The sequence below is a fragment of the Spodoptera frugiperda genome, chromosome 7, assembly GCF_023101765.2.
Source record: "Spodoptera frugiperda isolate SF20-4 chromosome 7, AGI-APGP_CSIRO_Sfru_2.0, whole genome shotgun sequence".
Lineage (NCBI taxonomy): Eukaryota > Metazoa > Arthropoda > Insecta > Lepidoptera > Noctuidae > Spodoptera > Spodoptera frugiperda.
Genome location: NC_064218.1, coordinates 7,226,191 through 7,240,302, shown reverse-complemented (window position 1 = coordinate 7,240,302; position 14,112 = coordinate 7,226,191). Strand labels below are relative to the sequence as shown.

Here is a 14,112-nt window from a genome sequence, read left to right as displayed (position 1 = left end):
TATGTCATATGTTCTAATGTCAGACATAAATCGGAACTATCCATAGCGTAGACAGAGAAGCCTATAGACTATGCGATATCTTTTGTCTCACTCACAGTAGAAAAAGAGTAACTTATGCCAATGTAATGTAAAGAAAAGAAACAGAACGATATAATGTTTTGTTTCACCCAGTCTGCCATTACCATGTAGGTATGACTATGTACTATTATTAGTGACCCTACCGTACCGTCGTAATAATTGTTGTTGTTTTGTTTATTGACTTGTCTTTTATAGTGAAAAAAGCATGCGATGTTGTGTTATTCATAGAAAAAATAAAAAAATGTTTGAAATTGAATAGCCCATAGAGAAATGACAGAGAGCATAGAGTATTGTCAAAACTTTAAAAGTCAAACAAACGTCAACGGGCAACGACATTTTGTGATTCAAAAGTTGTGTGAACTTCTAGTTGTTTACTTTGAATACATTGATGTGATATTAAATAAATATTGAACAAAACAGGACACAATAATGGCTATGTATCGATCAGAGCCTGCTTGGCAGAGAGAAAATAATTCAATCTCAAAAAATATCATTACAGGCGATCCCTTAGCTGGTAAGACAAAATAAGTTTATTGTTTACAAAATATTACCATGTTTGAAACTTTCCTCTAAAATTAAAGTGGCACTTTTGCAGCAATTTACAATGAAGGTATATGGCGATTGAGCAAAGTATCGCCGTTATACAATTTGCAATACGGTACAGTGAAACTCAAACAATATGCGTCTAAAATCAGACAAGCTCTTGTGAGTGCTATGCCAGCTAATTCATCAACTAAATACGTGGTTCAAATTGAAGAACAAGTCAATCTAAAGTATTCAGAAGACGATCCCAGTGCTTTGATTGTGAGTATTCTTTTAATACTTATTCTTGGTTGATTTGGTGCACAAGGAATAATGTAAAAGGATTCAATTGTTTAGTTAACAAAAGAGACTCAACCGCTCTTATAGTCAACAAGGGTGTGCTATTTCTGTTTAGTTTCCAGTATCCCTTCACAGATTATAATAGAAATTATGATACAAACTGTTACCAACACCAGAAGTATTTCAATTAATTATCTATTATCCGTGCTATTTACACAATTTATATTTTTAGATAAATGTGTTATCATCATCACAAGACAAGAACAATAAAAGTAAGGTCTCCTATGCAGCCATTCTCCTGTCTTGGGGTATTAACGTCTCAGTGGACTCTGCCACCCATTTACCTTACATGCTGGAACGAGGTGAACAAAGGATTAGCACTGCTGTGAAGACTACATTACAGACCATATTTGATTGCCAGATAAAACAATTTAGTTTTACACAGGTATTTTTTCTACACTCTTTTGCCTTATATTACTTACATACATTTACATCTTTACTAAAATTCTTTGCATTTGTGTATTTGTTGTCTTTTCCAGTACGATTTTTTGTGTTAGAGATAGTTTCGAGGCTGGAGATTAATGTTGATGTAGACTACATCAATGATCAATCCCCAAACTAACTGCTCCCTAACTAGAAAGTTAAATAATTATTGTAGCCATGTAGCCTATCAGCTTGAAAACTGATTATAGGACTGAATTCTGTTATTGAACTTGTATTTGGATAGTTCAAGGGCTAATCAGTAATAATAATTATCTTGTTTTTCATTTTCAGCAACAACTGCTGTACTTGGGTTTCAACTTTGTTGAAAGTGACTCATCTCGCAGCACAGACCCATTTACATTGACATACAAGACACCACAAGTTGACCACAAAGACAAGCTGAATCTATCATTTGAAGTTGGGGACATCCAGATCATATGCAATGGGTAAGTTTAATTCTCTACTAACTCAGAAACCATAATTATTATCTTTCTGTAGTACAAACTTTACACAGTCCAGTAAAGTAGAGCTTTTCTCCATTAATTTACATGAGTAAACCATGATTTTTAGTTTATTTAGGGCGGCTTGCGCAACATTTGGTCTAAACAGAATTTAGTTAAATGTGTTTATCTTGCTAAATATGTTTAACCTAAATACAATTAAAAATCTCTTGCTCATGTCCGTATGGATGGTAATTTAACTAATCATAGTTAGAGAGTCGGTAATGCAGTTTCTTACGTTCCTTTTTACACTTTCGTGCGTTGTAGATTTGACTTAGAGCAAAATTGTTGCATTTCTTAAAACAAAAATGCGTAATATGGACCGACGAACTTTCAACTGACACATCAAGTCAACCGAGCTGTCACACATTGTGCTATTGTGATTTGTGAATTGTTCTCGTGGTATTTTTTATTGATTAATAATTATTTTAGTTGAGTCATAATTACCATGGCAAAAAAAAGTGTTTCTTCTAGGGCCCGGAGGCCTAATTATACAAAAGAAGAACTGATAACACTGCTTGCAGCGATGGAACCATACACCCATATTATTGAGTGCATAAAGACTGACCAAATAAAACAGAGTGAAAAGCAAAATGACTAGGTCAAAATAGCTATTATTTATTGAATATCCATTAATAAAAGTACATTTCCTTACTTGTTGCTAGTTTTTATTTATTACTATTTATTGAATATCCATTAATACATACATATCATCACGCCTTTAAGCCACACATTATGTTTACACCCAATTTTCACAATTTATGTTGTAAGTCCCATATAATGTGTGGTGAGCCTATTGCCTTATACCGGGCACATGTCCAGACTCCGTGCTACTACTGAGAAATTTTCGAAAAACCGAAAAAGCCCAGTAATACTTTGCTCGACCAAAAGAAGTCGCACTTGCAACCACTCGGCCAACGAGGCAGTCCATATCCATTAATAAAAGTACATTTCCTTACTTGTTGCTGGTTTTTAAATGTGGGGCTATTTGCTGTAACAAAAATATTGTGGTTTCTTTCGTTAGACGAAACCTGAAGAATTTGTGTTCATTCCAAATTACATTCCAAATAAGTCTGCTGTCTCAAACAATTCCCTCGGTCTATCAATATATTCTATAATCTTCTCATCGTCGGCAGAATACAATTCCCACAAATCCATCTTAGAAACTTCCTACCGACCTCTTTACAATCTATACTAATATTATAAAGCTGAAGAGTTTGTTTGTTTGTTTGATTGTTTGTTTGTTTGTTTGAACGCGCTAATCTCTAGAACTACTGGTTCGATTTGAATAATTCTTTTTGTGTTGAATAGTACATTTATCGAGGAAGGTTATAGGCTATGAAACATCATGCTATGACCAATAGGAGCCAAGCAGAGCGGGTGAAACCGCGCGGAAGTAGCTATCTTTTATAAAATAATAGTAAAATGTCTATAACCTACATAAATATGATGACGCGCGATTGGTACTAAACGTATTTAGCGAAGCTAAATAGCCATCTTTGGGTATTTAACTTTGACAGTTCGTTAAACGTGATTAGTGCCTAAATTTTTGTTGTGCAAGACGCTAAATGTAATTAACAGACTAAATGCGTTTACCTCGCTTTTAAACTGTATTTAGCGATGATGCGCAAGCCGCCCTTAGTGTTTCGTGATTAAACACTTTTCAAAATTATAATAAAACAATTTTTTTTTCCAGGATCAAAGACGAAGTTACAAAGAAGTCTGATCTAGTGACATTAGTATACCAAATTCTACAGAACCAAATATTTGACTCTAGCCTCATAGATATTACTACATTTGATCTGTGTGAGGTGTCAATGCCCAGAGCAGAGGTAAAGAACAGTGGAGCAGTGAAAATGAAGACACCAGAGATTGTCAACTGTGTGTTTACTGTGCTAAATGACATCAGTCATGATATGTACTCGGAGAGAGATTCCGGCAATGCATCTGCATCTGATTCATAGCATTAATAAAATGTGTTATGATAGAAAGTGTTATTTGTTTTGAAAATAGTTTTACGTTACATTTGTTATCAGGAGTAGTAGTAATAATAACTAGTGCAGTCAATCACAAGTCACAGGGTTAAATAAATAAACAACAACATGTTTTTCAACATTTACTCTCATGAATTACACCTTACAAATGTGTCTGCATATTGTAACCTTACAAAATATTATATCATTACAATGTGCTAAACTTAAAAATAACCTATTTTGTAATCATGTCTTTCAGTACCTTGCAAGCAGTCCTTTTATAAGAATTACAATTTCAACACTTCAAAACCATTCCAAAATTGGTATCTTGTGCATAACTATTTATACTAGGCCACCACCTAAAAGCATACTTGGTACTTTGATCTAAACAGCTGACAAATTGGTCTCCATTCTTCGATGCAAGGTATAGAAGGTACCAGAAATCAATCACAATTTAATGAATTTTAAAACTATACAATGTGTACAACACAGTTCACTTTACAGGATTAATTTTCCAGTTTGTACAGATGAATGTTCATAAATTAAAATGTTGACATAAATAAAAATATTCCATTTACTAATATTCCAATATATTATGTACCTAAATATATAATGTACCTGTTAGATATTGTAGCTAACGCTACAAAATATAATACAAGTTTAAAATGTTACGCGACGCATACTTTGGCGAACATTCAGTCGCATCCAAATGACGATGACACATATCCACACTCCCAGACAATTTCCTATATTGGTGCAGAATTTCATCCATCGAGTACCAACGTACTCGGCCAACCCGTTAAAATCTCTGAAAAAGTGCCAATATAGGTGATTGTACAAAGAAGGCATTATACATAGATGCCTTGCACTACATTCGGCCAACACGACGATCACGAGATGATATACAACATATAACACGATCTTTTAAATAAATGCCAGATTACGAGATATTTGTGAAACTTTCTATGACATATGCAAATAAAATATACACAGTTACATACACACAAAATTACATAAAAGCGTATTCGTATGAAGGATCTATTATTATGAATTACATACGACTATTTAATTTCTCACATCTGGTCCATTCAGCGTAACCTTTATCTGCCGTCTGTACTCGTTCGAATAAAACTTATGTATAATATGGTACTACAGATGCATATAATTGTGAGATTAGATTTAATTTACCATCATGTCTAGGGGTCCTAACAGTTATTGTAAAAAGGGATTAAGAAACGAATTGAATGCTAGAGATTGATCTGCCTGCATTGTTGTTCATTTATATCAAGGATCTGATTTCGACTTATTATGATGGTAATATTTTAAGGTAATTGAATATTTCTACTAAGTATAAAGGTGCCATATCGGCGTAATATATTATAACGCGAGTCAGACGCAAGCTATTCTGTAGCATATATAAAATAATTCTATGAATCCGGCATGCAGTAAGTTTCGTACCAATTTTCGTTGCACACAGCTGCACCTCCTCCTGGAAAATAAGATTTCAGTCAATGCATCGTAAACACAATGTTTTAGTTCGTACTGTATCGTATATCGCCATCGTAAACACGATAAGTATTTGGAGAAATGCTGATAACTATCTTCAAACTACTGGATCTGCCTATTATACTAACACAAGAAAACTAAAATATAAGAACGAAAGTTTGCATAGTTACCTCATCAGCCCGATCTAAAGGGCAGCGATCCCTCCTCAGTGTGTGCAGTGCAGTACCTAACAACAGCCTCCGCCCGCGGCCCCGCCCGCGCCCGCGCCGCCCGCGCCACTCGCGCCGCCCGCCGTCGAGTGCTGGGGACCAATCTTGATGCCGTTCGCCTGGAAAGGAGTAATATTTGTTTTTAAGTAACTTTTGAGATAGAAAAAATTGTGATGAAACAAACTTGGCACGGTTACATTACTCATATTTCTATAGGTAATTGTATTAGTATACATGCATGTTTAACAGAAAATCGGTTTGAAACAACGATTGTGTTATATTTCACCGCCAAGAGATTATGGCCAAACGACCTTCATTTTAATCAGTGGACATTGCCAAGGGAAAATGTCAAAGTGAAGTCAAAGCTTAAAAACGTTTAAAAAGAAAATAAGTTTATTTTACATTTTCAGCTATTTATCTTCGTTGATAAGAACTTTCGATTAATATCCATAGGTAATTCAACAACAAATTATCATACTCGCGTATCAAACTATCGACTACCAGATAAGCGTGCTCAACTGACCTCATTGTTGATATCGAATACGCCTTCCTGTATTTTCTCGTAAATCTCTTTGGCAGTGTTGATGAAGGCTTCTTCCACGTTGGCCGCAGTCTTGGCTGATGTTTCCATGAACACCAGGCCGTGTTCGCGAGCGAAGGCCTCACCTTCCTCCTTCTTTACTTCACGTCGGGATTCCAAGTCACTGAAATTAAATGAAATATTGTTGTAGGTACTCTAAATCATACATAGAGATTACCTATTTATACATAACGCCTATGTCTTGAGATAGACATCTTTACACTACCTACAGCTCTTATTTTTTTATAAGAAACCTTTTTGCTGTAACCGAATGCGGATGGTTACGGTACGGTATGCGGCTCTGATCCGGAGCTGCGGACTACCTAGCGGGTTTACCGGGGCTCCGGGTCGAAAAGCAGGAGAAGGAACGGGGTGGTTTTTAGTCAGTACCTAAGTGTCTGACACTCCCTCTCGCCGTGCCCAAGGCGGGAGAAGTCGTTGGATGATTTTCCCCAATCAAAAAAAAAAAAAAAATAGTTTGCGGCTGAAGCTGCGTTGCTGAACTAATTTTAATAAAAATATGTTTTTAGTTCAATAAAAAGGATCGTTAGACATAATCTTTCTTGTGTTATGTAGGTACACATGTTAAATGAACTAAAACATTCCTTCCAAACAAACGTAAGTATTTTTATACTAAGGAAGCTAAGTGATTAGTCATCATACTTCCTTGTGCAATAAATAAGTGCGACCCGTATTCCGTGGGGAAATGTCATGAGCAGTATGCTAATAACGGTTGACCAACTCATGGTATAAACAGCTTATTTACAATAGATAACGGAAATATGAACACAATGCACTTTGTTCACACATTTAAATGACATTACTCCTATAAGTAGGTATTCGGTATTGAAGGCAGAATATACATGAATCATTTTACTACATATTTATCTCTTGATTTGTAAGAAACAAATAGGACTATGTTTGTTTTTTCCCCATATATTCTCAAACTCTGTCCTAATAAGACTAATAAATACTTATGCTATGTTATATAGTACCTAAGCATGTTAATCCAAATAGTAATTCCAGAGATAACGCGTGTTCGATCAAAGGGACGTTAACTATGAAACATTAGTATTGATAGAAAGTTAATCGATTCACAGATTGGACTTTAATCACCTGTTGTAATAGTTGGACGATACATGTTATTAGTTCGACTGGGAAGTAAATATTAAACTAATCCGTTTCGGTTCCTAAACACACAAGTAACACATGACTAACTAACATTACCTATGGTAGAGAGAGGGTTGCTTCAACGCCCTAAATCGGTGACCTATTTTATTTGAAGCTAGGTGAGAACTTCATCGACGTGTTTACAGAGAATAACAAGGTGGGTTTTGTATTTCGAAGAGGGAAAATACAAATTATATTATTAGAACTTAATTATGACGGGATATTTACCATGTTTATTCACTTTGGTGAGTTTCTGATATCTCGGCACGGATTAACTGGTTAATACGTAATCATGGCGCTTGCGACAGTGCTGAAATATCGGAAACTCACCAAAGTGAATAAACATGGTAAATATCATAAGTTCTAATAATAGTGTTAGTGACCATGTCAGTTTAAAAACTTATACTTATAGAAAATACAAAGTAAATCTTAACGTAAATAGCATGACCATGCAGGATGTATAATTATATATTCTTGAATATGATAAGTAATAGATGCTTAATAAATGTACCTAAGCAAAAAGAAGGTAGTCAAAATCGTTTACCTCTTGTTGCCAATCAGCATAATGACCATATTAGAGTTGGAGTGTTGACGTGCGTCCTCAAGCCAGGTGGTGAGGTGGTTGAATGTGTCCCGTCTGGTGATGTCGTACACTAGCAGGGCCCCTGCCGCGCCCCTGTAGTATGATCGTGTGATCGATCTGCAAGGAAAGTTAAGATTATCACACCTGGATCTTCAGATTGTCTTTACTCCACTCCTGACCTTTTTGTTAACCTGATTGGGTATTTACCACCCCAACTATAATCATGGTGATAGTTGGGGTGGTAAAATTATTATGTTTTTGGGAGAAGAGTAGAAACAAAATTAACGCTATGTTTGGAGTTCCATAAAAACAAAGAGTTTCTCGTCCTATCATACCAGTATAAAATTGTGCATGGACATACTTTCAGACATAGTACATAAATTATTATTATGTTTAAGACCCCTAAGAGAAAAACTTGCCGGATTTTTTTGAGTTTAATTTTGAATATTACATGTGTTCTTTGTGTCTTTCTATTATTTTGAAACAATGCACAATAACAAATTCAGAAGTACCTGCAAATGAGTTCGCATACCTACAAACCTACAACTTATATTGTTCCTGTGTCCGACTTGCATGTAAAATTTGATTATTTTAATCAAGGTCAAACAAATACAATGAATGCGCGTACTGTTAGCATGTTAGTAGCTGATAATTAACTGATACGAGTTTGCTTGTTTCAGCAGTTGAAATGACTAATAGTCATTTAATTCTCTAACTTAGTATATTTTGTGTCTGTAGTTATTTAATATCTTATATTCTCATAAAATTTCTATGGATCCCAAATCAGTAGAAATAATATCTTCTTTATTATGATAGGTATTTCCATGGATAAAAGAAAGAGACTGGATTGGCCTTGTGGGCGGGCCACGCGTGCCGAGGGTGCGAGCCGGTGTACTGCGCGCTGTCATAACGCTCAAATGTCCATACTTACCGGCTAGCAATCGCTGTCATGTTTTGACAGCGTACGTATCTCTGCAAAAATATTATATTATGCCGTCTTGCGCTATTATAACGTGTCGGAAAAGAAACCAGGTGTGTAGCATAGCACGAGAAGGAATTTCTTTTCACCGGTAAGTCCAAAAACATAAAAATACGTGTGATATTTGTAATTATAACATTAGTATTATGAAATTTATAGACAAAAACGATATAATCGCAAGCAGACTAATAGTAATACATTGCTTGCGATAGATGAGTACAATCTTGCACTACGTGAGCAATCGCGCAATGTATGACGTCCATTGCGAGAGTCCCGAGTACCGAAACAAAAGCTCATTTCCACAAAATCTATGACATCGATAGTGTTGGGCAAATTTGTAATCAATGTCGATTGTTACTATGATACAGTCTATTATAATCAATAGCACACTTTATAATTTAAATAATAAGTATTATTTATTACGACTAATTAGTAATATAGATTTTGAGTGAGTTTTATGTTTTTATTTTTTTATAGAATGTGACATATGATTTATTTTAATATTATGTTTTAGGTTTCCAACAGATCCAGGTGTAACAAAATTGTGGATTGACACAACTGGTAGAATTAATTTTTTTTTTCAAGTTCCACCACACAGATTAGAAACTGCGTATATTTTTATCTCCACCATATTTATACAGACATTGGTCTTAAAAACTAAGCTTATATAATAATTAATAGTATAATAAATTATGTAGCAAGTTACACGACCAGGTTTAAAACAATTGAAATGACAAGTGGTGGGATTCAGGAACCCAAACTAGGAAAACCTGTACTATGGGCTCCTGGATTCCTACTAAATGTAGCATATTTCGTTCGCAACATTTCGATGTTGATAATTACATAATAACAAAGTCAGGGAAAAGAAACTTAAAATTAGGCGTTTATCCGCACAATATCGCAATGTGTAATTCAGTAAGTAAACTGATTTTATTTTAGAAAATTTTAAATTAGTCTCTTTAAATCAGTTTTTTTGTCTAAAAATGGCGATATTTAAAATATCATCTTTCGTAAATTTAAAAAATGAAATAATATAACCATGTTATTTCAATGTGTTCTGTACTTTATACAGATTATTGTAAATGTGAGAGCCCTGTAATTAGCTAAATTAGACTAGTAGAATGCATTTGTGTCAGCTTAGAGTTGTCATGCTCACTCAAAGGTCTCACTGGCGGTGGCACGGGCATTGGATCGTTCGATTCCCTGCAACATGGTTGAGTTGGACGGTGCTGGTGTACGTGTCATGTTGGTGAACGAGCGCTGTCAACTGGGACTGGTCAGCTCCAGACTGTATTAATTTTGTTGTTCTTAAGGTTTTTTCTATCGCTTTGACTGAATATTAGTTTTACATTGTTCTCACATAGTTCAAGCAATCGATGCAAAGAAAAGCAATGTTATCAAGAATTGTATTGTGAATCTAATTGAAAAAGATCGAACGAACAGATCTTCGATCTTCTCCATAGGAATCTACACTTTGGAACGAGCAAATAGCTTCACTAGAGGGCTGACCGACAGACAGACGTTATTAATATTATTATATTTGCTTTGACGTTCAAAAGTGCCTATGATTTATTTATTTTTTACTGATTTTTAACTTATTGAGTAATAAAATTGGTTTTAAAATTCAGTTATGTATTTTTTTATTTATTTTACTTTTATTACTTGGTTTCTATTTCGCATGAATACAATTTCACAATATTCAACAATACTTGTAAAACAAAAACAAGATTACTTAAATTTTATCGATATCAACAATCGACCTTTGTCTCGCCCTAGCATACATGAGTTTTTATGCGTGTTAGAGTGTACGTCAAATGCAGTCATTGCGTTTGTGTGACAACCAATAGCAAATTCGAGATTTAAATGTGTGTTATTTATTTGTGGGGGTAATCCGCTCAGACATTGGTCTTTTGCTTGTAGTGAAATTAAAGGGTGGGAGAAACGGCGACACGCGTTCTGATACAAATCAGGAACTATTTCATTTCTACTCTCTTTATATGTTCTGTGGGTATTTCCATTCATTGAATAAGTCCATTGATTTTGTTATGCTACATTTATTGGTTTCAATAAAAGAAATGTGCCTGTATTTCCATTATATTATTATCAATTGGAATGTTATTATTATAGTGGCATGCACTATTATTCACAGACTAACCATCACAGAACCTAATTAACAACCACAAATTAATTAATGATTAAAAACATCAATAATTTCCAATCATCTGTCACATTTAAAAAAGATTTTCTATTACACCAAAAACTTCATTTTATGCTTGGTTTAGCATGAAATTCTTTTTAATTATATTATTTTAAAGCATTCTCACTAACAAGTGTTGAATGTTAAATAGCATAAAATCTAGGTTACCGTCTTGTAAGCAGTACAAGAAATTGTTTTTGTTCAAATTGCTTAACTTTTTAACTGAAGGAAAATGAAGGTTTATATTACTTAGACTGCCTTCTTGGTAGAGTAGGTAGTTGCATAGTGTGAGTGCTGAGGACAAGGTCTTTCGGTCTTGCTCTAAGTGGGGCGTAATGTTAGGTATTTTATTTACTGAATTTCAATTACTAGCTCAGAATTAGAAATTCAGTTTAGCAGTTTGTTTCAAATAATATTAAACGAGATTTATAAAGTGTAAACATTTAGTAACCACACTATCTATCACATCAAAGATCAGAATACAAGTGTGATGTTATGTCAGTTGTTGCATTTTTTTTTCTTGAATGGCAACCAAGTCTCCTATTCAGGTTTATTGACTATCCTGCCAGTGTAAGGTGGTGACAACAGATTAATGCACTTTTAAACTTATTTGATAGTTGTACTAATTCATAGTATTGAAATACCTATTCAAATTGACTCATAGGGATAAAACAGACTGATATGAGTATGATGCCTAAGTAAGAATTAAATTGTTATTGTTAATTGGTGTATGATTCATTTCACATGTCCATTGAGGTTGAGGAGCAAACTGTTGTACAAACATAGTTTTATCAATGAATAATATCCTTATTTGAATCCACTGACGATCATTGTTTTTTTAAGTTGCCCCACACTTGTATTTTCTCCAGTACATTTATAAACATACAATTTCACATACCCATGACACACAGACCTGAAACATCAATTTGTCACACAAATAATTACTCCGTGCGGGTATCGAACCCGTTACACATTGCGCGGCCGCCGGGTGGCTAGTCACCAACCGTGCAACCATATGTGAAATGTAGCCTAATTTGACTATGTTTTATTCTATGATTCTTGTTATTAAAGAATCTAATTTTAAGGGTCATAAATTCTTAAATTGCATCTCTAGCATTAAGATAACTTAGATCTCTATTTAACCTAGTTTTGTCAGGAACAAAATACACTAACTGATGAATAGAAACTGACACCACATTCACAACAAACATAATTATTATTGATTGTCTAAATGTCTGGGTGAAAATCTAAGTTTGACAATAATCCTATTAGAATAAGCTGCAATAGAAATGAAAGAAAATTAGCATAATTACTGCTAATTTAATACAAGACACAAACCACCTGTTTAAACATAGTAAGTAAGTACCAATACTTTTCAAAAGACCAGATAGATAATATCACTTTCATTGCTCCAGGTTAGATTCTTGTCATACAATTATTATATCTTTTTTTTTTTGTAGTATGCATAAACTTTATTTTACAAACAAGCGAAAACTACAGAGCACTACCTGTTGTGAACTTGTAAACTTGTTTTTTTTTTTATTGAACAATATTAGGATGATGGACTTATTGTCAATTTAAGTAGTTAACTTGTATTCTGTACACATTTGACCAAATTATGTATATATTTCCTAAGCATGTAATGTGTCACTGTATGTTTTCCCAAATAAAAAAATATAAAACATGTTGATTAATCATTCCTACCTGAAAGCCTCCTGCCCAGCAGTATCCCATATCTGCAGTTTGATCTGCTTGCCATCAATGGTAATCATGCGAGCACCAAACTCGACACCAATTGTGAGATCATGTACCGGCTGGAACCTTTTGTCGGTGAACTGGAGTAGTAAGCATGACTTGCCTACGCCTGAGAACAAATGCAAACCAAAAATAAATAGAAGTGCTAGATAATGCTTAAAAAATATGTATGAGAAATTAAAAACTTCTTTGTGATATGCAGCAGTAAATAAAGATGTTACATTATCATTTGAGTTTTTTTAATTATACAATCTTTATCTTTTCATGATCATAATTGTCATATCAGCCACAAGATGTCCATAACTGAACATAGTTCATCCTTGAACATACTGTATAATACAGTAAAACTGTACCCTAACAACATCTTATTGTTTTTATATTAGTTATCTTGAATAAAATATCAAATTACTACCTAAATAAATAAGATGTTTTATAAATATCAGTAAGAGGTCAATGTATAATAAAACCAGACAAAGGAACAGGTGATGTCTATATAAACAAATCATTAGCAAGACCAATAAGAGCTTTGAACTCTTTATCTCTCACATTAATCAGTCAATAATAAGTACTACTACAAAATAGGAACATTGCTATCAATTTCATTGCTACAATGAAACAAAAAAAAAAATAATGTGGCTATAGACTAGTTTTAGATGGAAAAAAAAAAACAAACAAACAAAGTCCTTGAATTAGGCTCAAAACAACATACATAGAAACACATCATGATGAAATATATGTATTGATCCAAATCATTAATTTGCTGAACTTCACTGCACAGTACATAATGAGATGCGCATTAGAGATCTAACTCGACGTAGTTAGTAGACAGCGTAGGCGGAAAGCGACTACCACAAAATACTAACATTCATAACAATGAGCAGGTATCGATCGATCCCGCACTTGAATGAAGAAGAGTCAAATTGCGATATCGTGAACTTTACAAAAAAAGCAGCATGAATACACAGTTCAAAATTTTTAGATGTCTAAATAAAATATCAGGAAATAAAATCAATACCTGTGTCGCCGATGATGATGTATTTGAACAAGTAGGCGTATGCCATCTTCTCTGCAGGTCTTTGTAACTATTGCAAATTACAATCGTCGATGATGATAAACAAAGATTTTACGGAATAGATTGATATTGTAACAAATAAGACGCAATTTTTAGAAATCTCACAGCTGGTTGAATCAATTTGTCATTGTAAAATGTATGAAAGAAAATTTGACAATCATAGCCTCTACTATAAGGGTAGGTTATACTGTTGGAACTCCATCCA

At 34.0% G+C, this 14,112-nt stretch overlaps 2 protein-coding genes and 1 long non-coding RNA gene across 3 annotated transcripts; 2 read left to right on the top strand and 1 right to left on the bottom strand.

Annotated features, from left to right (window-relative positions):
• Positions 1-378: 378 nt before the first annotated feature.
• Positions 379-3,874, top strand: LOC118265657 (uncharacterized). The gene is made up of 5 exons (XM_035578661.2): positions 379-592; positions 674-882; positions 1,133-1,345; positions 1,675-1,829; positions 3,580-3,874. Exons 1-5 carry the CDS (start codon positions 508-510, stop codon positions 3,845-3,847), a joined length of 930 nt encoding a protein of 309 aa, XP_035434554.1. The 5' UTR covers positions 379-507; the 3' UTR covers positions 3,848-3,874.
• Positions 3,875-3,986: 112 nt separating this feature from the next.
• Positions 3,987-14,088, bottom strand: LOC118265658 (ras-related protein Rab-2A). Its single transcript, XM_035578662.2, has 6 exons — positions 13,851-14,088; positions 12,785-12,944; positions 7,866-8,021; positions 6,095-6,275; positions 5,533-5,690; positions 3,987-5,345 (listed from the first exon to the last, which is right to left on the bottom strand). The coding sequence occupies exons 1-5, from the start codon at positions 13,894-13,896 to the stop codon at positions 5,589-5,591; spliced, it is 645 nt and encodes a 214-aa protein (XP_035434555.1). The 5' UTR covers positions 13,897-14,088; the 3' UTR covers positions 3,987-5,345; positions 5,533-5,588.
• Positions 8,088-10,510, top strand: LOC126910843 (uncharacterized). The gene is made up of 2 exons (XR_007705410.1): positions 8,088-8,974; positions 9,398-10,510. It is a non-coding gene; the product is annotated as an uncharacterized LOC126910843 (long non-coding RNA).
• Positions 14,089-14,112: the final 24 nt, after the last annotated feature.